General features: G+C 43.4%; 4 protein-coding genes across 5 annotated transcripts; 3 read left to right on the top strand and 1 right to left on the bottom strand.

Annotated features, from left to right (window-relative positions):
* The first annotated feature begins 660 nt into the window (after window positions 1-660).
* Window positions 661-1905, top strand: LOC147137201 (cocaine- and amphetamine-regulated transcript protein-like). Its single transcript, XM_086049308.1, has 3 exons — window positions 661-883; window positions 975-1055; window positions 1287-1905. Exons 1-3 carry the CDS (start codon window positions 743-745, stop codon window positions 1392-1394), a joined length of 330 nt encoding a protein of 109 aa, XP_085905434.1. The 5' UTR covers window positions 661-742; the 3' UTR covers window positions 1395-1905.
* Window positions 1906-1989: 84 nt separating this feature from the next.
* On the top strand, window positions 1990-10649 carry LOC147137200 (microtubule-associated protein 1S-like). The gene is made up of 5 exons (XM_086049306.1): window positions 1990-2296; window positions 5621-6178; window positions 7304-9423; window positions 9568-9915; window positions 10216-10649. Exons 2-5 carry the CDS (start codon window positions 5758-5760, stop codon window positions 10369-10371), a joined length of 3045 nt encoding a protein of 1014 aa, XP_085905432.1. The 5' UTR covers window positions 1990-2296; window positions 5621-5757; the 3' UTR covers window positions 10372-10649.
* Window positions 10650-12685: 2036 nt separating this feature from the next.
* LOC147137199 (growth arrest and DNA damage-inducible protein GADD45 beta-like) lies at window positions 12686-16476 on the top strand. The gene is made up of 4 exons (XM_086049307.1): window positions 12686-12956; window positions 14015-14116; window positions 14896-15115; window positions 15987-16476. Exons 1-4 carry the CDS (start codon window positions 12913-12915, stop codon window positions 16089-16091), a joined length of 471 nt encoding a protein of 156 aa, XP_085905433.1. The 5' UTR covers window positions 12686-12912; the 3' UTR covers window positions 16092-16476.
* A 2220-nt stretch (window positions 16477-18696) lies between these two features.
* Window positions 18697-24821, bottom strand: gng7 (guanine nucleotide binding protein (G protein), gamma 7). Of its 2 annotated transcripts, XM_086049978.1 has the most exons (5): window positions 24683-24821; window positions 24401-24600; window positions 22634-22735; window positions 22057-22172; window positions 18697-21291 (listed from the first exon to the last, which is right to left on the bottom strand). In XM_086049978.1, exons 4-5 carry the CDS (start codon window positions 22135-22137, stop codon window positions 21166-21168), a joined length of 207 nt encoding a protein of 68 aa, XP_085906104.1. In that variant the 5' UTR covers window positions 22138-22172; window positions 22634-22735; window positions 24401-24600; window positions 24683-24821; the 3' UTR covers window positions 18697-21165. The 2 variants fall into 2 exon arrangements, with proteins under 2 accessions (XP_085906104.1, XP_085906103.1); XM_086049977.1 differs by having other exon boundaries at window positions 24401-24812.
* Window positions 24822-25835: the final 1014 nt, after the last annotated feature.

Genomic DNA, 25835 nt, shown 5'->3' with positions numbered 1-25835 from the left:
TGGCCTCTTGGGCAATTGTTAATGGAGGTCGCTGATGTCGGTGTGTGTGTGCGTACACTACTACCTTTAGGTTATTCCAACAAGAGGAAATGGGATGGTGACTAGAAATTGGTGTCAACATGGGTTAACCAGGCCTGCTTCCTGATTTATTGGTTCTATATTGGACAGTGGTGATATGCACAGATTGAATGCAATTCTTAAAAAAAAAAAAATTAAAAAAATTAAAAGCGATCCTGGAAATATTAAAAGGTGGACAAAATAACGTAAATTGATGGGAATTAAATTTAGAGCAATTTCAGTGAACATGCGTTTTGAAAAATGAACATTTCCTCCCTTGATTGCGGTTTAATATGTCATTATTTTTTCATGGTCCTTTTCCCAAACAAACACAAGCTATAAAGTAAATTGTATTACACGATATGAATTATTATACATGATTAGTTCTGATAGGTTAGAGTTACGCTAAAAATAAAGGCAAATGAACCAAGTAATCATTGATTTGCAAAACTGCCTTCTATAGAAAAACAATTATTCCGAACCTTGAAAAATGAAATATAAGGACTTCACCTGGAAAGGCTAATGGGCACACGTGGCCATCCATCCTCCCTTGGGCAAACCGTCGGTGATGGGGTTCACCAGGGTCATCTCCTCCATCAAATTTTCAGACGCTTGCTGATGTCACAGCCCCCTATAAAGAGCGGGGGTGCACATCCAAAGCCAACCCTCACTTGGCGTCAGCACCATGTTGAGCACCCGGGCCTTCCTCCACCTCCTTCTCCTCCTGGCCACCGCCGCCTTCCTGTACGCGTCCGCTACCGAGGACGCCTCGGTGGAGACGCGCTCGCTGGATTTCACGCTGAAAAGTCAACAGGAGAAAGATTTGGTGAGACCGCCACGTGTGGGTGCGTGTATGAAACAACAGGTGGTCACATACAGTACAGTATTGCATGTGTGATTTGATGGCTTTAATGCAGATTGATGCTTTACAAGAAGTCCTGGAGAAGCTGAGGAACAAAGAGATGCCCTCTGAGAAAAAGCTGGGCTGGCTGCCCTCTGTAAGTCCAACTTACTCCTGTCGCACTTTTATTTGATTTCATTTGGTTTTGCCCTTTTATGCTTTTATTCAGCATTTTTATTTACTTTTCAGTGCCACAATTAAAACTCATTCACTCCCATTGATGGCTATAGACGTCAAAGATATCGTCTGCTGCGATAGTCAAATCAATTCGTAGAAAATAATACAAAATAATGTATTTCTTCTGATTATTATATTTTTGTCCTTTCAGTGCGACGCAGGGGAGCCATGCGCCGTGCGTAAAGGCTCCCGAATCGGCACGCTGTGTAGCTGTCCCCGGGGAACTTCCTGTAACTTTTACGTCCTGAAGTGCTTGTGAAAGAGAACAAATGGCGTCATGATGCACTGCATTGGTCTGCATACTGTACTGTTTGATGTGTTGTAACAATTCCAAGTATCATATACTGCAGGAGTATCTTCTTGTTGCACAATTTGATTTGTTTATTGTGCTGAAAATGGGTCAGTAGTTGTTTTGCTCAGGGGCAAATTCTGTTATTTTGGTGATAATGTCAAATATAAGATAAGTACATGTTTTACCTTAAGTCATTGTTATGAAAGAGAAAAAAATGGAATGTTCGTCCTTGATGTGATATGCGAGTGACCTTGCTTCATAATATTTGTGATAAAAGAACAACAACTATTTGTAGTATTTTATCAGCACCAAAATGATAATACTAGATGACAGCAAATATTATTCAGAGATGGCTTTATGTGTCCCTTAGCATATTTTTGACGCTGATTTTAAAAATGTCTTTACTGGTTTTCTATCACATTCGGTTTTTGAGACATTGTTTTTTGTTTGTTTAACCTATTAAATCTTGCGCAATGGGGATTTTAACATGCGTTGTCATTTATAGCTATCACATTTCAGGAAAAAAAATCCTCCTGTTGCTGAACCTAACCCTTAATTCATACATATTACAAAATGTATTACTAAATTACACATTATACTATTGTTATGATAATATTAATTAAACCTGATGTGCTAGAGACAAAAGAGGGCAGATTCGGAATCAGCAGCAAAAAATAAAAATACCAACGGCTGATGCGCGTGGGGGTGATGACGTCATGGGCGTCATCCAACATGGCGACCAACAGCCGGTAGCAGGAGGAGGAGGAAGGCTGAGGAAGAAGAGGAGGAGAAGGACGAAGAGTGAGCAGGACGCCGAACGAATGCCCGCCGCTCGCCCTCGTCGGAAAAAAAAAAAATCTTCCACACAGGTACCTCTTCAAATCGTATTTCTATATTTTCCCACAAATCATAATCAGAGAGGGAGATGCAATGATACAGCTTGATTGCGACACCGGAGGATGTACTGAACGTCAGTCAGTCATGTGGCCAGCATCCGACCTGACAGTGATGTTTTTTTAATTGGAATAACAAAAAAATCATACATTAAGATATCAACGCTAAAAGCCTTAATCGGAATATAGTGTGTGTGCGTTGATAATCTCAATCTGTTCAATATGTACCCGATACTGGCGACTGTATAAGTATGACCATCACATTTCATAATCTTAGGTACACCAACTAACACAATACAATGGTACCTTGAGATACAAGTTTAATTTGTTCCTCCTTGAATCATCTTTACACAAATGAATGGAAATGCCACAAGAAAAGAAGTATGCAGTAAGGACAGAAGGAAATAAAAATAATGAAATGTTTTTGTCTCACCTTCTCCCTCAACATTCTGAGGTGTGTTCCGTTGCCACCTGGCGGCAGTATAAGACAGTCATACGGATACACTGCGCTGGAGGCTAAGCTCTTTTCTCGGCTTCTCAGTACGGCAGTAATATGAGTCGCAGAGGATAAAGAATATATTCCCTGTGAATTATCGGCGCTGATATTTGGCATTCTGACGCATATCGGCATCTGCCTTTTAAAAAAAAATCTGATGGCTGATGAGCGCTCAATTCAAAATTGTGTGAGCTTCAGGGGTCTATTTTTAAATTTTCAGTTTCCTTTTTAAGAGATGCTGACCCTGGGAACTCTGCACCTTTAATTTTAAATAAAAACAAAGAAAAGTGAAAATTGAACATTTTTGTTCTTTAGAAATTTTGAAAAACTATTGTGAAAAATTATAAGGAGCCTTTTACGTATTTAAGTTTTCATCCTGAGAGCTCACTGAGCTTTTTGTTAGAATTTTAAAACATTTGTTATCCAGTTTTTCTGGCATTCCATCATTAATTTAGATGTGTATTTTAATGTTGTTTTATCCACGAAACTATAACACCACTTGACCTGATTTTTTTGTAAAACATTTATAAATATTTTTTTAAATTTGTATTACATTTGAATTCACATATTGTTAAGCATCATTATCTAAGTACATTTTTTCACATTATTTTATTTCATATATTCAGCTGTTTACATACATCGCAAATAGTAGAGTGTTGAAATTTCAAGGTAACATTTTGGGCCATTGAGATTAACTCCCAAAATGCAATTTTTCATAGAAATCAAGGCAAAGATTTTCTTGGCAATAATATGTCCTATGTGCCCCCACCAGTCTCCTGAATAATATTGTGTTTGTGAAATAAAAATTTAGCAGGCGAATCCATCTGCTGTCAAGTGAAATTGACGTCAAACTGCCCTCAGGCTCGCATTGCAAGCATCGCAGCTCACCTGTTTTGGGGATTTGGTCTTGTGATATCAGTTGACTAGATTTTATGTAATTCATTTATACATATTTTTAATCTGTATTTTTACTTGTGGTTATTCATTTTTTATGCATTTTTGTTTTGTCTTGCTTCTGCTTTTACATGATTAATGTTGACAGATTATTGCATCCATGCATTATTTCCAATAAATGACTACATTTTAAGTATGTAATTAATTTATAGACATTTTGAGTCTGTAGTTTTGTACTTTTATTCGATTCTTATTTAAAAGTACATTTCATGCATACTGTGAACGTAAAATGGAACGTTCACGTTGCTTTCGGTGGCGCAAGTGTACCTAATCAAGTGGCTGTTGAACGGCAGCGAGGTTCTCTGCTGTCAAAAGCATTTTTCCAGCGACACATCAACTTTTAATGAGCCCGAGGCTGACGTTTCAGCTTAAGTGCACACAGCAAAGTGTTGTTGGCGATTGCAGGTATTTGCTCCCCGGGATGCCGACTTGAAGCCTCTCCGGCCTGCGGCAATCTCATCGCACGGCCTCGCAATTGTACCCTGCCCTGCTCCAATACCAAAAAAAATACTTAAAAAGGAATGACAATGCATCATAATTATCATTCTAGCATGCACACAATCATGAACGCATGTCACATAAACAACTGTAAAGTGGGGCTTTGAGTTAAAAGCTTAATTTGAGTTGCAACTTTTTTTTTGGCTCAGTTTGCAACTTTATTTCTGTAATATCATGACCCTTTTACTTGTAAAATTACAGCCTATAAAAATTACACTTTTTTTTTTTAATTCTTGTAATATTCAAATTTTTCGACTTGAGAAAAATTACACCTGTATTTTGATAAAATTACAATTTTATTGCTGTAACTTTGTTCTTGTATAACTGTCAATTTGTTGTTTTAATATTCCCTTTTTTCTCATCTTGCGACTTTGTTTTCATAATATGACTTTAATTATTTTTTTTAATTATGGCTTTCCTCTTGGAAAGTTGCAACTATTCTTGTCAAATTCTGACTTCATTCTTGTTATAGTATGATTTTTTTTTTTTCCCCCTTTAGGGCAGCACATAAAGGTCGAAATTTAACTGGACAAAAAAAAATAAAACCAGTCCAACTTCCACATACAATTTCATGGAGCAAATTTAGAATTTTGGTTGTAAATGTAGGTCAGAGCTTCTGGTAGGGTTGAGGCATTAACCGCCCTGACGGCCCACCACTGGCTGTCACCATGGTAACCCGCCATCTTCGGAAGGAAGGAAGGAAGTGAAGTGAAGGGCAGCAACAAAGTGGCGTGAAAACAATAGAGAGTCCTACACCCACCCACAATCTTTGGTGGAATTTTGCATAAGGACAAATGATTGGTTCCACATATAGAAGGTGAAAATTAAAAAAAAAAAAAAAAAAAAGGCTATAGCTTTCGTCGAATGGGCTGGTGGCGTTTTCTCCATTGGGGCTACTAATCTACTACTTGCCACTCGATATTGCATCATACTTGAAATCAAGTGACCTGGAGTTGGATTTGGGTGCAAAAAAAAAAAAAAAAAATGTGCCGAGGATATCCTGACTTTTGTTAAAAATGGATTGCTGCATTGCTTCAAGTGTTGAAGGAACCGGTCAGCTGCGAAGGTACGTTTGCGTGCAGATTCATTCCTACCTATTACTCTGTTTAGCCAGCTAATCATTGTATTTATGACCTCACTCATGGCTCTGACACCTTCAAATGTATGTTAAACGGGAGGCAGCCCGCACCTGTCGCCATTTAAAGTACCTCTGATTCACCCCCGCGAATAAGCTTTCGCTATTCTAGTAGGCTTTCCCTGACCTTTCTCAATATGAACCTACAAAAACCTGGCGCTTGAACATTGGTGTGTCGACATTTAAGATGACGTAAAAACTCCCTCTTGTGCTTCAGTTTTCAGATGAAGACCACGCCTCCTCTTCCTCACCTTCCTCCCTACGTCCTCTGTCCGGGTTCAGCCTAACGGTGGTCCGCACAACAGCTGGAGGAAGACCCTCCGGTCCACCCGGGGTCTCGTAGAAGGCGGTGGAATGGCGACCCTGAGTCCGGCGTCCCCCTTTGACCTCCTGCCTCCACCCGCCACGGTGGGCTTCCTCAAGTTGTCTCGTCCGTGCTGCTACGCCTTCCCGGCGGGCCGCGGCGACTGCGCCTTCTTCGCCGTCAACGGCTTCACAGTGCTGCTGGACGGCGGCTCGGATCCGCAGGCTTGCTTCTGGAAGCTGGTGCGCCACCTGGACCGCGTGGACGCCTTGCTGCTGACCCATGCCGGCGCTGATAACCTGGCCGGCGTCAACAGCTTCCTGGAGAGGAAGGTGGCGGAGACGGAGTTAGACGCCATGAGTGAGGAGGGGTCTGCGAGGCTCATCTCCCCGGAGCTTGGGGTGGTCTTCTTTAACGCTCCTGGCAGGTTGCAGGTGGAACAGCAGCTTTGTGAGATAAAAATTTCCAAATGTGAGCACACACTCGGAATTACAGCAAACCCTCGCATATTCGTTGTTTGGCATTCAGAAATGTGATATTCTGGGGAACCCACACATCCAAAATTGCTGGGTTGTTTTCCTAAAGCGCTCAGTGGTTAGCTGTGGATTTAGAGCGGATTGGGTCACTTTTACCCAAGGTTGGGTTAATGACTTGGACCCAGCAGATTGGGTTGAAGATTGGATTTGGGTTGAAGCTGGTCGCCATTTTTGTTGCGTACGAAAGTTGAAGTCAATTTAATGTGGGCATAGCATTCATAGACCGCTGTGTGGTGACGGGAAAGTCGACTGGCTTCATACGAAGCGCAACATTTTTTCAAGAAAGAGGCTTGAAGCTATTCATGAATTTTTCTGGTTGAAGTTTACTGTCAAACTAAACATAAAACTGAGAGGGTTCGCTGGTGGACGACTGACAGAAGCTTTGAAAGACTGACAGTTTCAAACACTTTTGATTGACTGTCCTAAAATAGTTGTGACAAACTGTGATTTAATGATGACGGAAGTGCGGTTAAAATAAAAATGACTCAGTGGCAGAGGGTTGGCCTGAAATAATGACAGACTGGCGGACCGGCGGCTGGGGAATGACGAATGACGGACCGACAGAATTCACTGATGCGCCCACGACTGAGAGAATTACACATTGTGTTTTTTTAAACACAAAAAAAGTCACAACAAACAACAAAATCGCTTAGCTTTTAGTCTGCACACATTACAAATTTTTGAGCGGGAGGCTGGAATCGATTAATGGATTCGATTCATCGGTATGATTACATTTGTCCAAAAATTATGTCTTTAATTTTTTTTCCATTCCAGATGCATAGCGACTTTTGAACGTGTCGGTCAAATTGTGCGCTTGCGCCAAATATCATTGCCTATTGCGTTTGTGGATGGCTGCAGCACCACACTAGCGCACAGAGACTAGCATGGTAGCGATTTTTTTTAAAAATCGAAAATCTGGAACTGAAAATCGAATCAAATCGGGGCTTACATCCCTGATTAACGGCATCCTTTTTCAATCCAACTTTGTCAAATTAACGTCTGTCACCACATTGACCAAGTTGTAAAGTCTGATGGAATTGTTTGAATCATGTCTCGTCAGGTGTGGGCAACGTCGTGAAGAATACAAACGAGGCAGCTCTAACCGTACACCTGTTAAAGAAGTTAGACATCCAACCCCAGACCATGTTTCGACCACCGGCGGTCCCCCCCGAGCCCATCACCTTGTTTCAAAAAATGGGCGTGGGACAACTGGACTTGTACATCCTCAGCCCAGCCAAAAACAGCCAGGAGTACCAGACGTTCATGCGGGACTGGCCCGACTGCGCGTGCCCCCAAGGGCTCCCCCTCGCCGCCCTCGCCTCGGTGTCCGCCCTCCTCGTGTGGCACCCGGCGTGCCCCAAAGAGAAGGTGGTCCGGGTGCTGTTTCCTGGCATTACCCCGCAGTCCAAACTGCTGCAGGGTCTGGAGAAGCTCAAGGGCCTGGCCTTCCTCCGGAAACCCACGGTGACCACCGGGGATCTGGAACGGATGGGGTATAGTGGGAACCCTAAAAGAACAGAGAGCCAGGGCAGTGTCCATTCCCAAGCGAAGGAGGGGCCCACCAAACCGGGAAAAGAGGCACAGGACAAAGGGAAACTATTGGCCATGGAAAGGAATGACTCCAAGAAAGCTAGCGGGAAGGATGCTAAAAAGAACGGAAAGCAGGGTGGCAAGGAGGAAACTGTCGTCTTGAGGAACGGCGTCAGGAAGAAGGAGACCCTCATGTCCAGACCAAAGAATGACAACAAAACAAAGCTCAAAAAAGACGCCAAGAACGACTCCAAAACGGGGTCCAAAAAGACAAAGAGGACACCCGGAAAGGACGGCAAGAGCGCCCATGTCAAGACCGAGTTGCGACGTGGCGACTCCGCAAGACCAGACAATGAGGCCACTCTAGAAGCGTCAAAGCCGAAGGAGAAAGAGCCCCACTGTGCCTCCAAAACATCGAACCCTGAGGATGTGACTGCTGATTCCCTCCGACTTCGGGAGGAAACAGAAAGAGAAGAGGCGGATACCGTGGATGGGAGCAAAAAGACGTGCGGCGGCCCAGGGAAGGAGGCCACGGATAGGCCTGGAGAAGGCGCAAATCTGCAGGGTGCCAAGACTGCAGACCAGCTTGGAGTTGCTAAGACACCAGCAAAAGTGGTAGGATTCCCATCCCCGTTGAAGCAGGCGCCAAAGAACGAGCCGAGCATCGAGTTGGACTTGACCCCGACTGAGTACACCCTCCTGGACGGCGCTTTGAGAACCGGCCCGCCCTCGCGATCGTCCTCCGACAATCAGGCCACCTCGGAGGAGAGGACGGTAGAGCAGAGCTCCCCGGATTCCCGGCCCAACAGCGCGGGCCACACTCCTTATTGTCTGTCTCCGGATGACAAGTGGTGCAACGGAGACACCCTCAGCAGGCTGCGGGCCCGGGAAGCGGCAGAAGTCGCCCAACCCAACGTCTCGTCCAAGCCGGCCCAACCCAACCCCAGAGAGAAACACCTGACTTTCCTCTCTCTGGGACCTTTGAAGGACGGGGCCTCGGAGCCGTCGGCCTCCGTGGCCAACACCACCACCTCCACCCACTCCATGCCGGCAGAAGTGAGCTCGCCGCAGTCCACCGAAGTGGACGAGTCGCTGTCCATGTCTTTGGAGCATGGGCCCGCCTCGGGGAGTCAGCGGGAGGCGGACGCCGACGCCGGCCATCCTCCCAATGGCGCTCACTTTGCCGGGGTGTCCAAGAAGCCCTTCAGGTCTTTGGCGTCAGAAACGGGGCGGCCTCCGGTTCCGGGCAACTTGCATTTTGAGACGCCGGCTCACGACGTGGACCTGTGTCTGGTTTCCCCTTGCGAGTTTAAGCATTTCAAGCCGCCAGACTCCGGCTCAGGCGACAACATCCACAAGGCCGCCGCCAAGGACGTGACACCCGGGGAATCAAACGCCCCCATTTGCACGGAGGAGTGCCCATCCACCACCGCCGACGGAGTCCTGGACTCAGACGAGGAGGAGTCGTGCAGCATTCCGGCAAACCTCTGCGGCTGTCAGGCCTTGCCCCGGGACCCGCTTCCCACCCGGCTCAGGGATAGCCCGCCGCTGCCTCCGCATCCTGACACCACCATGCCTGTCCCGCAGTCTGATGCCGGTGCTCATGGGAAAAAAGTACAAATGAGTGGTGTGCGAGGGAAAACACCTGGGGTGAGTTTGGAGAAATCCTTTAGAGTAAACAGCTCCCCACAAATTACTGTACAATATATATATTTTTTTTGTATTATTTTCTGATAATTATTGCAACATACTGGTCAGGCCTGACACCCGAGTAACTCCTAAATTTGTTCTTAGGTGACCGACTGCCCCCCAAAGCCCAGTCCGGGGAAAATCCGGACGGGAAGCGTGATCACAAAGGCTAAAAAGAACGCGGCGGCGTCACGTGTATCCAACGCTCGCCCGGCAAAATCGGCGCCGTCCGAATCCCGATGTCCCTCCTCCGCCGAGGACGCATGCGTCTTCGTGGACCTGGCCTACGTCCCTTCCGGAGCGTCGTCGTCCACTGTGGGCGTGGACTTCTTCAAGAGTGTCCGCTCGTCCTGCTACGTCGTCAGCGGCGACTGCCCCGAGAGGGAGGAGCTAATGCGGCAAACGCTGGACGCGCTGCTCCACGCCAAGACAGGCTGGGAGCACGCCACGCAGGTCAGCACGCCTACACGTCGTACAAGGGGTGGCGGAAAGGTTCCAGGACTGCTGTCACAAAGGATTTTATTTGACATTTTATTCTCCCAAAAATCGGAATTGGCATCCGTCTCAAAAAATCCAGATTGGCCGGGAATTTACCAACATATTTGTAGAATATTTTACATGTACGTGTTTTTTTGTCATCAGGTAATTGCTGTCTCTTTTTTTTTTTTTTTTTTTTTTTTTTTTTAAATGAATGATCATGCAATTGAAAGATGAGCATGTCCTTTCGGCTCTTGCGCTATATTGTGCACACAGGTGACGCTGATCCCCACCTTCGAGTCGGCGTCCATGCAGGACTGGTACCAGCAGACGGTCGAGCGTCAGAGGGAGCTGGGCGTGCTGGTCCTGGGCTCCAACAGCACCGTGGCCATGCAGGACGACACCTTCCCAGCCTGCAAGATCGAGTTCTGAACAACCGCCAACCACCGCCGCGGCGAGAGCCGCCATACGGAAAGAAGCCGGCATCTGCTTCCATCCTCAAGTCTTGTTACGCAACGTACACGCTAGCGTCGCATGCCGTTCCCGTGCTGCTCGACAGAAAAGGATTACATCCACGCTCGGTATCAGTATAAATAATCGATCTTACGATTGGTCCCCGTATCAGTGGTTTGTTGTGAGCTGACAGAGGCTCTCTCTCTCTCTCTCTCCACATGTACTGTATGTGTGTATGTATATATATATATATATATATATATGTGTATATATATATGTGTATATATATATATATATATATATATATATATATATATATATATATATATATATATATATATATATATATATATATATATATGTGTATATATATATGTATATGTATATATATATATATATATATATATATATATATATGTGTATATATATATATATATATATATATATATATATATATATATATACAGTATATATATATATATACAGTATATATGAAGGGTAACAAAAACTATTAGACTCAGAAAATCGGTTTTGATGTTTTGATTTGACAAACCGAATCGCTCCGTATACAAAGATGCGTATTGAATCGTCTTTTATGAGAGATGTACACCAGACATAAATTGTTGATAATTTGTTGTTTGTTTGAATTAAATTGGGTAGTTTGGGCCTTGGAGAGCTTTTACACGTTGTTGCATATCAACAAACATGACAAAAGCTCCACCCGTGCCATATCTAACCTAATCTAATCGCAATCCCATTGAATTGAATCGTCATATTTTGAAATCGCCACATGATTGAATCGTATCATACCCCATGTAGCGAGAGAGCGAGAGAGTTGATTGATTTCCCCGGCCTTCTCACACCACTCCCCCGAGGGCCATCCACCAGAAAGCATTTCATCCGCATCATCAGGGATTAGAGAAACTAACCCAACCCATTCCTGGCTACTATTGTGATTGTAATCCGTTGATACTGTAGGTGCTTAAATGGGATTGTAACGCAAGAAAACATTGCTCGTTATTGTTGCCTGTGTCATGATAGTCACATAGATTAGAGTCATATTTTGCTGGGCCCGGCCGATTTAAATCATAATCAACCACATCGGTCGGGCTCTAATATTTTGCACATCATAAAGAGTGACAATGACTTTCTGTAAATAAAAGAAATAATATTTGTCCTGAAAAGAAAGCGTAGAGGTGTCATTCATGGCGTGGACGACAACACAAGTTTGTATGTGTTTCCCTGACAGGAAACAAGATCGGTTGGACTCGACAAGGAAAGGCGGTTTTGTTTCTGCGGCGTATTTCATACACAAAATAACCCAATGTGCTTTACATGATTTAAAAACATTTCCTAATTGACATCTATCCTTACAAATACAATACAATTGAATCAATATAATTGGAACTTTTTTCATTTATATATAATAATATATTTGACTCGATATTTAAAAGGATGTGTCATTGTTTGGTTATTCATTTGATCTGTTTTTAACTATTTCTACAATTTTTGCTTTCTTTACAAAAGACGGCTGGTTTTTATTTCAAGAATTACCGGTAAGTTATATATGTTTTTTTTCTACAACAGAAAAGAAAAAATACTAATGTTAATACATTTTAATTTTTAAATAAGTATTTTTCATGCTTATTGTATTATTAGTGATGCATTATTTTTCCACTTTAATATGACTTGTTTTACGGTTACAAATATTTTATTATTTAGTTTTGCATTTTGTGTTGCTTTCATTGAGACAAAGTGGCTGCTTGCTTGCTGTAGAAATAGGCGAAATTGCTGTTTTGCATCTAAGTTTTCATTTTGTATATATATATACAGTAATATGCAATATTTTAAGTTTTGTTTCATCAGTACGAAGTTATGTACTTTTTCTCCAACGAATAACAAAAACATTTTTTTTACGTTTCATCTGAAGAAATGTTCTTATTTAGAATGTATTGTTTTTTACTAAAACATCATTTTTCATAACAGAAACATCTCATATTATCAAGTTTATTTTTTTTACATATAAATATTTTTTCTTTCGAAATAAACCCAAATAACATTATTACAGTTTTCATTCTAGTCAATATACTGTTTGAAACAGCCTCTTACTGCAGAAATCTGCACAATTGCTGTTTTGCACGTCAGTTTGCTGTCCGTGCCACCAGATGTCACAGACGTGCGTTTATCAAACAGGATAAAACGCTAACGTTAGTATTTAAAAATGAATAAAAGAAAGGCTCAAAGAGTCAGCGTGCTGCTGCACACACGTCGTCACATTCAAAGGCGGAAAACACTCCTTGTTACGTCATCCGACATCAGCGTGGCACAACACAAGAAGAAGAAAAAGAAATCAAAGCAACAAAGTAAGCGAGATAGACGGCTCTGCCAACCACAACGCAGCACAGGTTTCGGTACCGCCCTATCCCCCCCCCCCCCTACAAAAAAAGTGTTGCGACGTTGCGTTGCAGCTACCAAACAAACAGCAAGTGAGCATTCACGCATTTGTTTTCCCCTGCAAACATGACTCCGGAGGGGAGCTTGACCTCCAGCGTCACGGAGAACAGGTGAGCTCCCAAGCCGACTTGCACTCGCTCTCGTCGGCTTCAAGTCCTGTGCAAAAGTCGGTGGACGAAGGGGCCGTGTGGAGGGGGGGGGGACATGATCTTGTTTTAAAAATTATTACCTTTAAATGTATCTTAAGTTTGAGTTTTCAAACTATTGACTACTGTTAACTTTTTGAACATTTTTTAAATTATTATTTCATTTATTAATAGTTTCAAATATTTTTATTTAGTGACCTGTAACCTGATTGAGAAGTCACATGACCCTGAAGCAGGGGTGGCCAACTGAAGGCCTGGGGGCGGCCATTGGCGACGATGTTGCTGCAATTAGCTAACGCACGTTTACGGTCTCCTTCCTTTTTCCTCAAAATGCAAATAGAAAACAGGTGTTTTTGATCCCCCACCAAGAACACATTTTTAGTAAACAGGGTGTTTTTGGTCCCCCTCCCACAATGCATTTTACTACACAGTACAGAGCTAGCCTAAATTTATGGTCGACCACATAAGACGCATTTTCCTGCACAATGCAAATGGATAGCATGTGTTTATGGCCCCCTTCCTAAAATGTATGCCAACGGGAAAGTTGTTTATGGTGTCCTTCTTTGCATGCATTTTGCTTCACAACCTACCTAGCATGTGTTTATGGTCACCCACATAAAACACATTTTGCTGCACTATGTAAATGGCTAGCATGTGTTTATGGTCCCCTTCCATGGATGCATTTACCAGCATAGCGCAACGACATTATGTGTTTATGCATTTTGCGTTTGTGTTTATGGTCCCCCATCAAGAAGGCATTTTCAGCAAACCAGTGTTTTTGGTCGCCTTCCTAATATGCATTTTGCTGCACAGTACAGCGCAAACACATGTGTATGGTCTCCTTCCAAAGATGTTTTTTGTCCCCCGCCGAGGATGTATTTTTCCGAGCAATCAAATGAGCCAGTGGGTGTTTATGGTCCCTCTCCTATGGATGCGTTTTGCATCCCACAATCCAAAGTGGTGTTTCTGCATGCAGCTTGGGAATTGCAAAGTGCCAACCGGTGTTTATGGTCCCCTTTCAGGATGCAGTCCGTAGGCCTGGCCCTGGAGGAGCTGCTGGTGACTGCTCAGAAGCAAGAGTGCCTGACGGTCGGCATCTATGAGTCCGCTCAGTTTCTCAACTCGTGAGTTGAGCTCGCCTGCTTACATAACTTCGGAAAATTTCCAGTCAATTCACCAGAAAAATTCCAGTAAAATTCCATGGGGAGTGAAACTAGGGAATTGAGGGTGATTCATTGGACAAGCTTCAAACTGAATTAAATATCTGAGAATTGAGAGCTCTACTTTTCCACTTGCGAAGGCACTCTAATCGGCTGATTAATTACAGAAATATATGATCATAAAAATAACTGTAACAACAATAAGTACATAAAAATAGGACATGAATCATAGGCAGAATATGTGATTTTATTTTTTTACAATACTAAATGACAAAAATTTTGTATTTAACTTTACAACAGAGGGAAAATCAGCAAAAATGTTCAGAATTCCCTTTTTTTGTTTTTTCAGATTTTTTCGGCGGCATGTTTGAACATGTTCAAAACATGTTTCTTTGCAACAAGAAAAATTGTTTGCAACTATTTGCAACCTTTTAGGCAGCCTGTCAAAAAAACAACAACATTCGCATGTAGCGAATGCAGCGCAGTGAGATACGGGCTTTAGTTTCTATAAAAGTAAGATATACTTTCCGTTAGTTTTCATTTTTTAAAAAGCATTTTCGTCTTATTCTACTTTGTCATGACGTTTTCCCCTCAATTTTACTGTTAGTTATATCGTTAGTTTTTGTTAACTATAATGAACTTGCCATACCTAATAATCCCAACTTTGAAAATTGTCTCAATTTTGCAAACCGTACGCGCAACGCCGACCAACGAACCTCACTTTCCTCGTCTCCTTCTTCCAGGGACCCGGACAGCGTGGTCCTGTGCGTGTTGGCCGCCGACGGCGACGAGGCGGACGTGGCTCTGCAGATCCACTTCACGCTACTGCAGTCGTTCTGCTGCGACAGCGGCATCACCATCTTGCGCGTGTCCGGCGTGCCGCGACTACGCCGGCTGCTCGCCAACGTGGACGGCGACGCCAACCAGCGCCAGGACGGAGACATACACTGCATGCTAGTCACGGTACTGACCACTCACACTTTACCAAGCGTTGCAGTTCAATTTGATGTCCGATCGATCAGGAACTACAAATTAGAAATGAGAAAAATCGAAAATTTGCATCAAGATCATGCAATTGTAAGGAAAAATTGATATATTGGGATATATTGGTCTTTCATTGATTTTTTTTTGGGGGGGGGGGGGGGGGGAGAAATTTCATGTATCAGAAGTACTAGCGGTATCTGCACTTGGTATCGGTGACTACTCAAGAGTTGGGAGGAGTGCGGGTAGCGGCCGTCACGCTACGTCACGTAATCGGCGACGGGGTGCATGGGTTAGGGTTGGTCACGCAGTGAACACATTTCGCCGAAATTCATGATGGCCAGCATGCCCCTGCCCCGTGGCATTATGGGAAAAAATGCTATGTTTTTAGCATTTAGCCTACAAGTACGTTTGAACTTATTTCTATTTGTAGATATGGTCGAACGTACTTGCAAATATGTTGGACCGAATTTAAATATGTCAACGTTTCTGCAAGTACCTTCTAACGAGTTTGCCAGTCCAAAATATTTTGGAAGCGCCACACTTTCGTAGCTTTGCCACGAAATGTAACGTCTCTTCTTTTTTTCCATACAAGTACCGTACTGTACTTTGTCATAAATGGCAAATACTCAATTCTCCACAAAACAGCTTTTTCTAGAGAAAATGCCATACTTGGCTCCAAATTGCTTTATTTTTCCAAACAAATCTTGTCACAAGTTGCTGTATTATGCGACGAAACTGCTCTATTTTACCAAACAAATCGTGTTTGGTCGCAAATTGGTATTTTTGCCCGCAGAGAGTTAACTCCCACCAGTTTATGTCCTGTATATTATATTGTGTTTCTCTCCGGCAGAACCCCCAAGCTGACCACTGTCGTCTCCAGGAAGTTGGCATCTACTGCCAGGAGAGCCTCCGCGTGGACCAGTGGGTCCCCGAGCTGGTCCTGCAGGAGCGCTGAAACAAAAGCACGACGGATGTGTGCGGCTTCGCTCCCGGATGAACTTTGAACCCGAGCGCACAAACAAGTGCGAGGCTGGAACTCAGGACCACATGACAAAGCTGGACTCTAGGAAATTCCACACCAAGGTCTGCTTTGCCGAGGAGCCGGCGCGGCCCGGCCCATCCCAGTGCGTGTTTCTGAGAAGCAGACAGGAATGTGGCAACGGTGAAACTATGCGCGGCATTCCCGCCGTGTACTGTATTGACGCACGTAAGAACTGAAAGGAGAGCTTAGTATTCTCAGAATTCATGTTTGTGCCTTCAACATCCATTAGTGTTAAATAGAAACGTACTGTATGATGTGCTGCCTGTTGTTATTTGACTTGAATAAATTATTTTCTTCATGTGGGTTTGACGGTCTCATCTGTTTCAGATTCAGGAGAAAGTGGTACAACACTGTCCCACTGCACCTACAGGTGCCCCGTGAGCACGCGTGTTACCGCTTCGCACAGCGACTCGTCAATTTTATTTTCAATAAAAAGATTCTATTTTGGCATAGAAATGAAAAATGATGCTGTATTGTAGCTTTCCAAAGATATGCTATATACTCAACAAAATGGATACATTTCCATGAAAAAAATGTAACATGTCTTTATTGCAGTGGTCCCCACACAGGAACAGGTTCATAGAAATAAATGGACCGGCGTGGGGGTGAGGTGCTGACATATTTTCCCAATCGGGACGTATATGCTCCGCCACAAAAAAATATATATGTTTTTCAAACTATACGTGTGGCCTGGTATGAACCAGTCCGCGGAGCGCTGATTGGGGACCAATGCGTGACCATACCAAAAAAATGCTAAGATTTGACAACAAACTTCCATAATTTTCCTTTAAATGCTCTATTTTTTTCACAAATGGCTTTTTCCACAAACCACAGATTTTTCCACAGCAAGTTTTTTGAGTGTTTCATTTATTTTTTCATAAAATAACGTTATCCTTTGCCACGAAGCTGTAATATTTTGCGATTAAAAATCTATCATTCACAAACGAGTGTTTTTTCACAAGATGGCTGTATTTTCCCATCAAAATGCGATATTTACGCAGAAACTACAAAATGCAGGCATTTCTGGCCCAGTATGCATTTTTGTGGTAAAATATAGCATTTATATTGCAATGAGGAATTTTGCAGGAAAATATATAGATAAAGATTCTCTGTGCATTTTGGTGACCAAACACAGCATATTAATGGAAAAATATAAACGTTTAGTGGCCAAATCTGGCGGTTAAAGTCAAACTTTTGGAGGTTTCCCACGGTAAATTGGACAGAAACTGCCAAACAGGCAAAGCAGCCAATGCAGATCCATTCACAGATCAACTTGTGCTTTCGATACTGAAACCTGCAGACGCTTTGTGCCAATTGCCAACGACTCAGGGCGTGTCTGCTCTCTTGCTGCACATGATCCCCCCCCCCCCCCCGGAATCTTCAGTTCTTCCCTCCTCCCGCCGCTCACGTTTGCTGTCAGACAGGGAGAGCCGGAGAACACCGAGGCACATGGGCTTCCTCGTTTTGTTTACACCACGCGAGGAGGACGGGCGGGGGGCGTGCACGGACATGGAGTCCTCGGCGACTGATTGGTCTCTTGGAAAACTTTACAAGGACTAAGGAGAAGCTGGGGACAATATTTTCCACAAATCCTCTCCATTTTACAATGCCGGAAGTGAGCGTATGGTGGACCAAAATATGGCACTTAATATTCATTATCATTCATATTCATTATTTATACAGGCAGTCCTCCAATTACGACGTTCGCAACGTACGACGTTTTGTCTTTACGACGCCCGTGCCTCCTCCTCCATTTTGTCCCCAGCACCATAGTGACTACGTTTACATGCAGTCACTATTCCAAATATTCCGATTTCTGAAACATTCTGAATATCCCGTTTACGCGATTGAGCGGACAGAGTTGCTCCGGCATTTGAATAACACACTGCGAACTGCGACACACGGTGTTTATGACTCAAATGGACGTCATTTCCGCTTGTTACTTTCAACTGTCAATAAAACACTTGATATTCATGTCACTCACCGCATGAATGAAGCAGCCGGTTTCCTCCTTGCTCCAAAAGTGTGCTTTTGTGCTGTGTTTCTGAGCTTGTTTACCTCTGCTTGTGTATTTGCGATGGGTTTCGCGCCAAACAACGCATTTCGGCATACAAGCACTTCCTGTACTAAAAAGACCAGCATTCCTTGCGGTTGAGCATGCGCAGAGTGTCTCGATCGTGTCTGCGCGCCGGCAGTATCTGCCTTTTTCGCTCTCCTCTCCTCCTTCTCTAGTCACTTCTCGGAAGTAATGCTGACTACAGCAATTTATGCTTTTTATTTTAATGTATTTTCGTTTTTTCATACAAAGGGTTTTGATGTAAATTTCGACTTTAACATTGATATCCGACATACGTGGAAATTCGTGTTACATCGCCAGTGTAGGAACGGAAGTCGTACGTAAAATGAGCACTCCCTGTATATCCATTCATTGTCGGGCTCTGATTGGAGAAAAAACAGTGACAACTGCAGGATCTGAGCACTAAAAAAAACCAAATGAAAAAAAAATGACAACAGCAGATTATGTCTGTTATATTGTCTTTTATTAATGTTATCTACTTGTCAATAACTTTTTTTTTCTTCGACAACAAATATCCACAAAATATTAACAGTGTGCGAGAAAAAACATGACTTGTGTATGTATGGCACATCGGAGAAACACCCAAAAAAATAGATTTTCCTTGCAATCATCAATCAAGACAATAAAGATAAATCAAAAAAATTAAAAATAAACCTCAAATCTCAAGGCGGTGGTCCCGGCGGATTCCAGGATGTTTTGATATGAAAAGTATGAAATGTACATTTTTCACACACACACACACACACACACACACACACACACACGCACACACACACACACACACAGCACAACGAGGACGCCGACTGACAATGGGCCAATCAGAACGCTTGGCATGTAAGATGGCCGCCTCCACAGCCATATGGGCAATAAGTAAGCAGAGTCAACGCTGACCGATTGACAGAATAGAAACGATTCAAATAAAAAATATCAGGCGACTTCATACCCCCGTTACCGTCACTACCTTTCACACAGGACAACGGCCAGAGAAAATGTCGCCTTGATGGGTCGCGCGAGAGCGGCTTCTGATACTTAGTCCACAGTCGTTAAAAAGGCGGGGTTAACGGCTGCTTTTTTTCGCTACCTTTCACACATCGAGCGACCCAGGGATAAGATATGAAAATCACACCTTTGATGGACAGTGTCGATGGGCTTTTGGTACAACCTCTAAAGCCGGAAAATGACTGGGTTGACTTGACACACCTATGCCATCGTTACCATTTTTTTTTTTTTTTTTTTTTTTTTTTTTAAACAGGGAAAAGATATGGAAAAACACAGCTTTCATGGGCAGTCAGAACGGGGCTACTACCTCCAAAACCGGAAGATTTCAGGGTCAGCTTTACCCCTGTACTGTCACCTTTCACACAGGGAAGCGACGGAGGAAAAAGATGACTTTGACAGATTGCTCGAAAGGGACTTCTGATACTACCTCCCAAGCCAGAAAATTACCAGGCTGACTTCAGCCCCCATGTCATCGCTACCTTTCTCACAGAACAGCTACCCAATAAAAAGCAATCAAGAAATCCAAACTGGGGCATTTAGTGACATTCCAAACACAACGCAGGGTAAAAAGGAGCTTTCGACTGAGTGGGGTCTCATGGCGCTTTGTTAAAAATGAAGAACTGAAAATGATTATTCTTCAACGGATCACAGAGATGAAAGAAAGTTTGTACACTTTTTTTTTTTTTTTTCTTTGTCTTCACTTTCTATTTTTTCATTTTTTTTTTTTAACAATCAACGCAAAAGGAAGCAGCGTTCATGTTTGTGGCATTTAAATCAAGACAAAAAAGAAGCGGGAAGTTGTTTGTGGGGTTTTTTTTAGCGGGAAATCCTTACCGTTTCTATCGGGGTTGGTTCATTGAAAGGTGGGCAGGCACTGTACGCATTTAACATGTTCCAAACCCGATTAACAGGAAATCAAAGTCTATTTCAATTATTGTTGGATCTTGTTAGTCGTACGATCGTCAAACTCGGCGCGTGTGCTTGTGTGTGTGTATTAGGGGTTTAGCAATAACCGATTCGATCGGGAAATCGATTCTAATTTGACGAACGTTACACTTTCAAATCGTGACATCCTTTAATTGTATCGCAACTATTGTATTGAAATACGTATCGAATCGTCTTTTATGAGAGATGCACACTGGGTATATATATATATATAAATCGATTTTACATTGCGAATAGTTTGTTGTTTCTTTGAATTCAATTCACTTGGATAGTTCGAACTTTGGGGCGCTTTTACATGTTGTGTCGAATTAAGAAATGTGACAAAGGTTACAGCCGTACCAAAGTGAATCGTGTTTCGAGAAGCGTATCGAATCGTCTTTTGTGGAGAGCCGCACACTTTGATGGGCAATGCGGAATGGGCGTCTGATGCTACCTCCAAAAGCTGAAAAAAAAAATGATGAGGTCAACATTTTACCCCGATTCTGTCGCTACTTTGTACGCAGGACAGCGTTACGGAAACAATTAAGAAAACGCCAGTTGTACGTTGTCTGTCCATCTTAGGACAAAAACGTCAACATGCACATAAAGTCAATACATCTTTTGACACTTCTTCCCCCCGCCCCCCGACTACAACATCCTGTACGTCTCCATGTCCCCGCCCCCAATCCCTGGCTCCACCCCCCCAAATAAACGCTTCCCCTTCAAGTTAAGATCACACTTATACGTAGTTGACCAACATTATGTGAACATTAGACCAAAGCACCTTGTCTCACATGGATCTCAACCACTGTGATCGGAAATAAAAACCCCACCATCACCAACTGACCCCAAAACCAACCCCCTGCCCCCCATCTACATTTTTATTCCGACCGCAGATTATGGCGCTTTTCCAGAGGCTATTTCGGGAGTGTGCGTATGTGTCTGCGTGTGTGCGTATGTTTGTGCGCATGTGTGTGTGGAGCGCAGCTATAGGATGATGCAGGGCTTCTTGTCCTTAAAAGGGTTTTCGGAGGTGGGAACGCCGACCAGCAGTGGGTCGTTACGAGCGTGCTGCTCGCAGTAGCTCATCAGGTCGGCGGCCGCTTTGGACACCTGACAGGTGCGGGGTGGGGGGGGGGGGGTGGAGGGATGGGGTGAGAACAGATGGTGGATGAGAAAGAAGGAAAAAGTCAGCAATGGGGGTTAGGCGTCGATAATACAGCGATATCGGCGATACTCCATATATTGAATAAAAGCCGACAGTAGAAAAAGCTTGTTTTTGCAAAAACGATTTGAACTGGAAATTTGGTTTTGATTCGAGATACGCGAGCAAATCGAATCGCTCCACTTCAAAATGTATCGAGATACGTTTCAAATCCACTTTAATTGTATCTGAGGAGGAGATGCCACATTTACAGTACTGACAAGCTCATTCGTATGTAGGTAAAATTACAACAGGAAACTCATTGCGACATACACTCTCGAACTGAGCCGTACCATATCTAATCGAACCGTAATCCCGCTGAATTGAACCAAATCAAATCGTTCCACTTTAAAATCAAACTGTCCTTGAATCATATTTATAACGTCTGTATAAAGTGCTAGTGCGCACATTTTTTTGGCCACGTGTCAGGCTAGCGTGCGCTAGCATGTTATTTAGATTAGCCAGCTAGCTAGTACTATTGTTAAGACCCATGTTAGGGTGTTTTTTGTTGAATAACGTGATCAGCTCTATTTTAAATGCTTTGCTGCCATCTTGTGGCATTTCTTTACAATTACAAACGGGAGATCAATTATTTGTGGATTTTCGCTATTTGCACCGGGGCTACATTGGTTCACTGTACTTCAGGGGAAAAAAATGACCAATCTATGCAGTACCTTAATCCGCTCAATCCCCGCCTCGATCCTCAGCTGCTCCACCAATTTCCTGGCCTGGGCGATATTATTAGTGGTGGACATACTTATCCATCAGAATGCAGCGAAACTGCAGAAAACTGTGTACAAGAAAGCAAATAAACACAAATCCGTCATATACACTCATTGACCACAACATTAGGTACACCTACACAATCTAATGGCATCCAATACAAGAGCTGTACCAAAACTTCGGCCTGATGAAATCTCTTATGTTATTAGATGGGTCAGGCGTACCTCTAAGGTTGTGGCCCATCTCGACTAAGTCACTGTTGTTGGGTTATAGCGCCTCTGTGAGGTCATCAAATGTCAATGCAACACGAGCGCCTCAAAAAGCGAACAAATAAATAAAATAAAAAAATTGACAGCGTACTCTTTAGTTGGGAGACTTGTTGCTAGGCAGAGTTCGGTTCACTACATTACTATTTGACTGTATTTAATTGTATTCGTATGAATTCAATGTCTTATCATTTGCACTCTGCATTCAATACAAAATGTGTAAAAACAGCCCCAATGCACGCAGTGAGTCAATGCTGGTTACCTGATTAATGTCAGACGGGAGTTGGATGAAGGTGGGGTGGAAGATCAGCGAGACCGGGACACAACACGGGCGCTCAGCAGGTGGGCTCACATTGACGTCTTCCTGCGGGAAAAGTCGAACCGTCAGCGAAAAGAGACATTGCCTAATTTAGCAACCCAACGGTCGCATATTTTTGGTATTTGTGCAACCCATCGTATTTTCTCCAGGTGGGTCGTCTCTCACTCCGATTGCCACCTTGACTCGGGAGAATCCAGTTTAATTACTCCACTCTAAAAGTATGGGCTTGCTTTTTTTAATTAAGAGAGAGAGAGAGAGAGAAAGAGAGAGAGAGAGAGAGAGAGAGAGAGAGAGAATGTGTTTATGAATTGTCATCATTCCAATCTTAAAGACTGCAATGTAAATCAAAAATGTGGATGGACTCAAAATTTCAAATAGCATAAGTGATGACAATGTTATGGTGAGCAAAAAGTTTTGCTATTGTGAATTTCACAACAAAGAAATAAGTTTATAGATCTAATTGTAACTTGTGTTGTGCCCCGACTTAAAAATATAAACAAAAACAACTCAGCAAATTGTTTTGGAGCAAACGACTTGCTCGCTTTGTTGTGCTAACTAACATTGTTGCTATAAATGTCAATAATTTATATTTTAAAGTTAAAGACATAACAACGCATCACAAACATGTTTGACATGATTGTAAAAAAAAAACAACATGTTTTAGCAATGTACTGTGAAAAGACTGCGTATTTTATGATCTAAAACTTCATTGCCATAAAATACATCAAAATAGAACCATTGTTATTTCTTAAAATGACATTAGTTTCAATACATATATTTTAAAATCATTTGTATAATGTCATATACATCTGCATAACACAAAATTTGACATTTTTTAATATAATCCAAGATAACAATGCAATTTATTTAAATCTTCAAATAATTATATAATGGTCTTTTTAGGTAGTGTTCGCTTATTATATTTACTGTTGATCAATATTAATGAATAAATAAGACGATACAGAAAAATGCCCAAAAATACATTTGAATAATAATCAACATTTTTGATACATTTCGACATGAATTGAAACATCTGATCAGATAAATATAGCGCTCTTTTGAATTTTTTTTTTTTGTTATCATTGTGAATATTTCATTGCATGCTGGCTGTCATAATTAATGTGCTCAGCCTGTTGATCCCCCTTGCAAACTTTCTCTTGTGCTAGCATGAATTGGTTGAGTGTGGGGGAGTACGAGCAACATGCACACACGCACGCGCGCGCACACGCAGACGCACGCAGACGCACACGCACACGCACACGCACCCATCCGATAGATTTGTGACAATGCTAACGTTCCTAAGCCACGCACGCATGCACGCGCGCTCGCTCGCTCGCACACACACACGCGCGCACAGCTATATGCATCAATCGTGTAATCGATCCAAACGGGCCTCCGGTTCGGAACCGACGCGCTCGCATACAGGCCCTTGCACGAGAAGCACAATGCGGGGGTTTGGACGCCTGGAACAGCGTGTCCCTTTTCGGATGTCCACACACACTGACACACACATTCGCAAACACGAAGTGAGGGAGGGGGGGGGGGGGGGGTCCCTGGAACAGGCCCTGATGGGGTCACTTAGCTAAGATGAGAAGGTGTGTGTGTGTGTGTGTGTGTGTGTGGATGTGTGGAAGGGGGGGGGGTACAGACATTATAAAAGCCACAATGGTCACATGCCTTCATCTTAAGCGCTTTCGCTAATGGACCTACTTGTGTGAGCAGTCCGGTTGGCTTCGCAAAAATCTTCCACGCAGCCAGAGTCCAACACCGGCAGCTGCGGTTCCCTCCTAGCCGGCGATGGGCTGGGGAAATCCGGCTTCGTGACACAGATGGAGTCCGCCTCGGCTGCTAGGGGCAGGGGATCCGGAGGGGGCGGGGAGGCCGGCCGCGCGAGGGCTACTCGAGTCGGGCTTTCGCGTTCATAGACGTGGGGAAAATACAGGCAATCGAAATCGTGATCATAAAAGGAGCGATTAATGTGGCCCAACTCACCTCGGAATGCGCTATTGGTGATTTAAAGGGCCAGTCGGCTGTTTCGTCAGCAGCCTCTCCTGCCTTTCGACAAGGAGCCAAACGCCTCCCTCCTCCCCGCTCTCCCTCTTCGTCTTCCTCCTCCTCGCTCCCCCTAGCGTCTGTCCACTGACCCCCCCCCCCACCCCCCATCCCTCGAGCCATAAAATCAGCGTTTTCCCACTGCACGTAAAAAAAGGAAAGAAGACATTTTGTGCAAGCGTTTTCCCCCCAATAATTTCATACGGCTGTCAGGTGTGTCTGTCAGATGCCTCGTCAAAATGAATGAAGAAGTAAAGATTTATTTACAGCGTATTTCTTGGCGTGGCTCGTTTATCGCTGGTGCCGGACCCAAACTTTGTACCTCCAAAATTGTCACTTTTCAGGAGACCCCCAAAAGGGTAAGTTTGTTCAACCAATTAGCATGGCATCGCGAGAGAGAGCAAGCCATTTTCAACACTTTCGATTGGTCAATAATGTGCATAAATAACACATAAATAACAGTGTGTGGAGTCAAAAAGGAGTGACTGATTGCTACTTAGGTCAGTTTGCCCCTTTTTTTTTGTTTGTGTTTGTGAAGGTTGTTTGTAAAACAAAAATTGTACAAAGCAATGGAATGTTTTTCACCCCCCCCCCACCCAATAAAGATAAAGTTGGTCATTTTTGACACATAATTTCTTTATTATTTTTAAACTGTTTCTAACTGTTTTTGGTCGTGATTCAACTGATTTAGCTGTTTTTGGTAAAAATGAAAACTATTTTTTTTCTCCGTTCAAAACAATGTAAGGTTTTTGGTATTTAAAAATCCAATTTTATTTTAAAAAAAGGTCAATCTGATCCCAAGAAGCAGTCCCTTTTCGACCCATAATTGGATTCTTTTTGACCCAATTTTTTTTGAAAGCGCTCCGTTTACCCTGCAGTCCCCTTTTCTGTCACAAGGGGGCGCCCTCCTCCCACATGTGCTTGGCACCCTTTGCAGGAGCGAGTGGGGCCGCTCCTTCGATTCTTGCACAAACAAGAGTGCTGCATAAGCTTCCTGTTGGATGCTGCGAGCGCCTCAACGCGACATCTCCATGCGGTGCTCAGCCGGCAGCCATGTTGACAGCGAGTCGGAGGAAGGCTTGGGCAATGGCGG

The sequence above is a fragment of the Filicampus tigris genome, chromosome 13 (assembly GCF_054856515.1).
Source record: "Filicampus tigris isolate MCC_2025a chromosome 13, RoL_Ftig_1.0, whole genome shotgun sequence".
NCBI lineage: Eukaryota > Metazoa > Chordata > Actinopteri > Syngnathiformes > Syngnathidae > Filicampus > Filicampus tigris.
This window is presented reverse-complemented; position numbering and strand designations above follow the sequence as displayed.

What these genes read in the sequence shown, in the direction of transcription:
- LOC147137201 (XM_086049308.1), top strand. Translation starts at nt 743, where the DNA reads ATGTTGAGCACCCGGGCCTTCCTCCACCTCCTTCTCCTCCTGGCCACC. An exon ending in GTCAACAGGAGAAAGATTTG is followed by an intron (nt 884 to 974) that starts GTGAGACCGCCA and finishes GCTTTAATGCAG; the next exon opens with ATTGATGCTTTACAAGAAGT. An exon ending in AGCTGGGCTGGCTGCCCTCT is followed by an intron (nt 1,056 to 1,286) that starts GTAAGTCCAACT and finishes TTGTCCTTTCAG; the next exon opens with TGCGACGCAGGGGAGCCATG.
- LOC147137200 (XM_086049306.1), top strand. Translation starts at nt 5,758, where the DNA reads ATGGCGACCCTGAGTCCGGCGTCCCCCTTTGACCTCCTGCCTCCACCC. An exon ending in TGAGATAAAAATTTCCAAAT is followed by an intron (nt 6,179 to 7,303) that starts GTGAGCACACAC and finishes ATGTCTCGTCAG; the next exon opens with GTGTGGGCAACGTCGTGAAG. An exon ending in GCTGGGAGCACGCCACGCAG is followed by an intron (nt 9,916 to 10,215) that starts GTCAGCACGCCT and finishes TTGTGCACACAG; the next exon opens with GTGACGCTGATCCCCACCTT.
- LOC147137199 (XM_086049307.1), top strand. Translation starts at nt 12,913, where the DNA reads ATGACTCCGGAGGGGAGCTTGACCTCCAGCGTCACGGAGAACAG. An exon ending in TCCGCTCAGTTTCTCAACTC is followed by an intron (nt 14,117 to 14,895) that starts GTGAGTTGAGCT and finishes TCCTTCTTCCAG; the next exon opens with GGACCCGGACAGCGTGGTCC. An exon ending in TACACTGCATGCTAGTCACG is followed by an intron (nt 15,116 to 15,986) that starts GTACTGACCACT and finishes TCTCTCCGGCAG; the next exon opens with AACCCCCAAGCTGACCACTG.
- gng7 (XM_086049978.1), bottom strand. Translation starts at nt 22,137, where the DNA reads ATGTCCACCACTAATAATATCGCCCAGGCCAGGAAATTGGTGGAGCAG. An exon ending in CGGGGATTGAGCGGATTAAG is followed by an intron (nt 21,292 to 22,056) that starts GTACTGCATAGA and finishes CGCACCTGTCAG; the next exon opens with GTGTCCAAAGCGGCCGCCGA.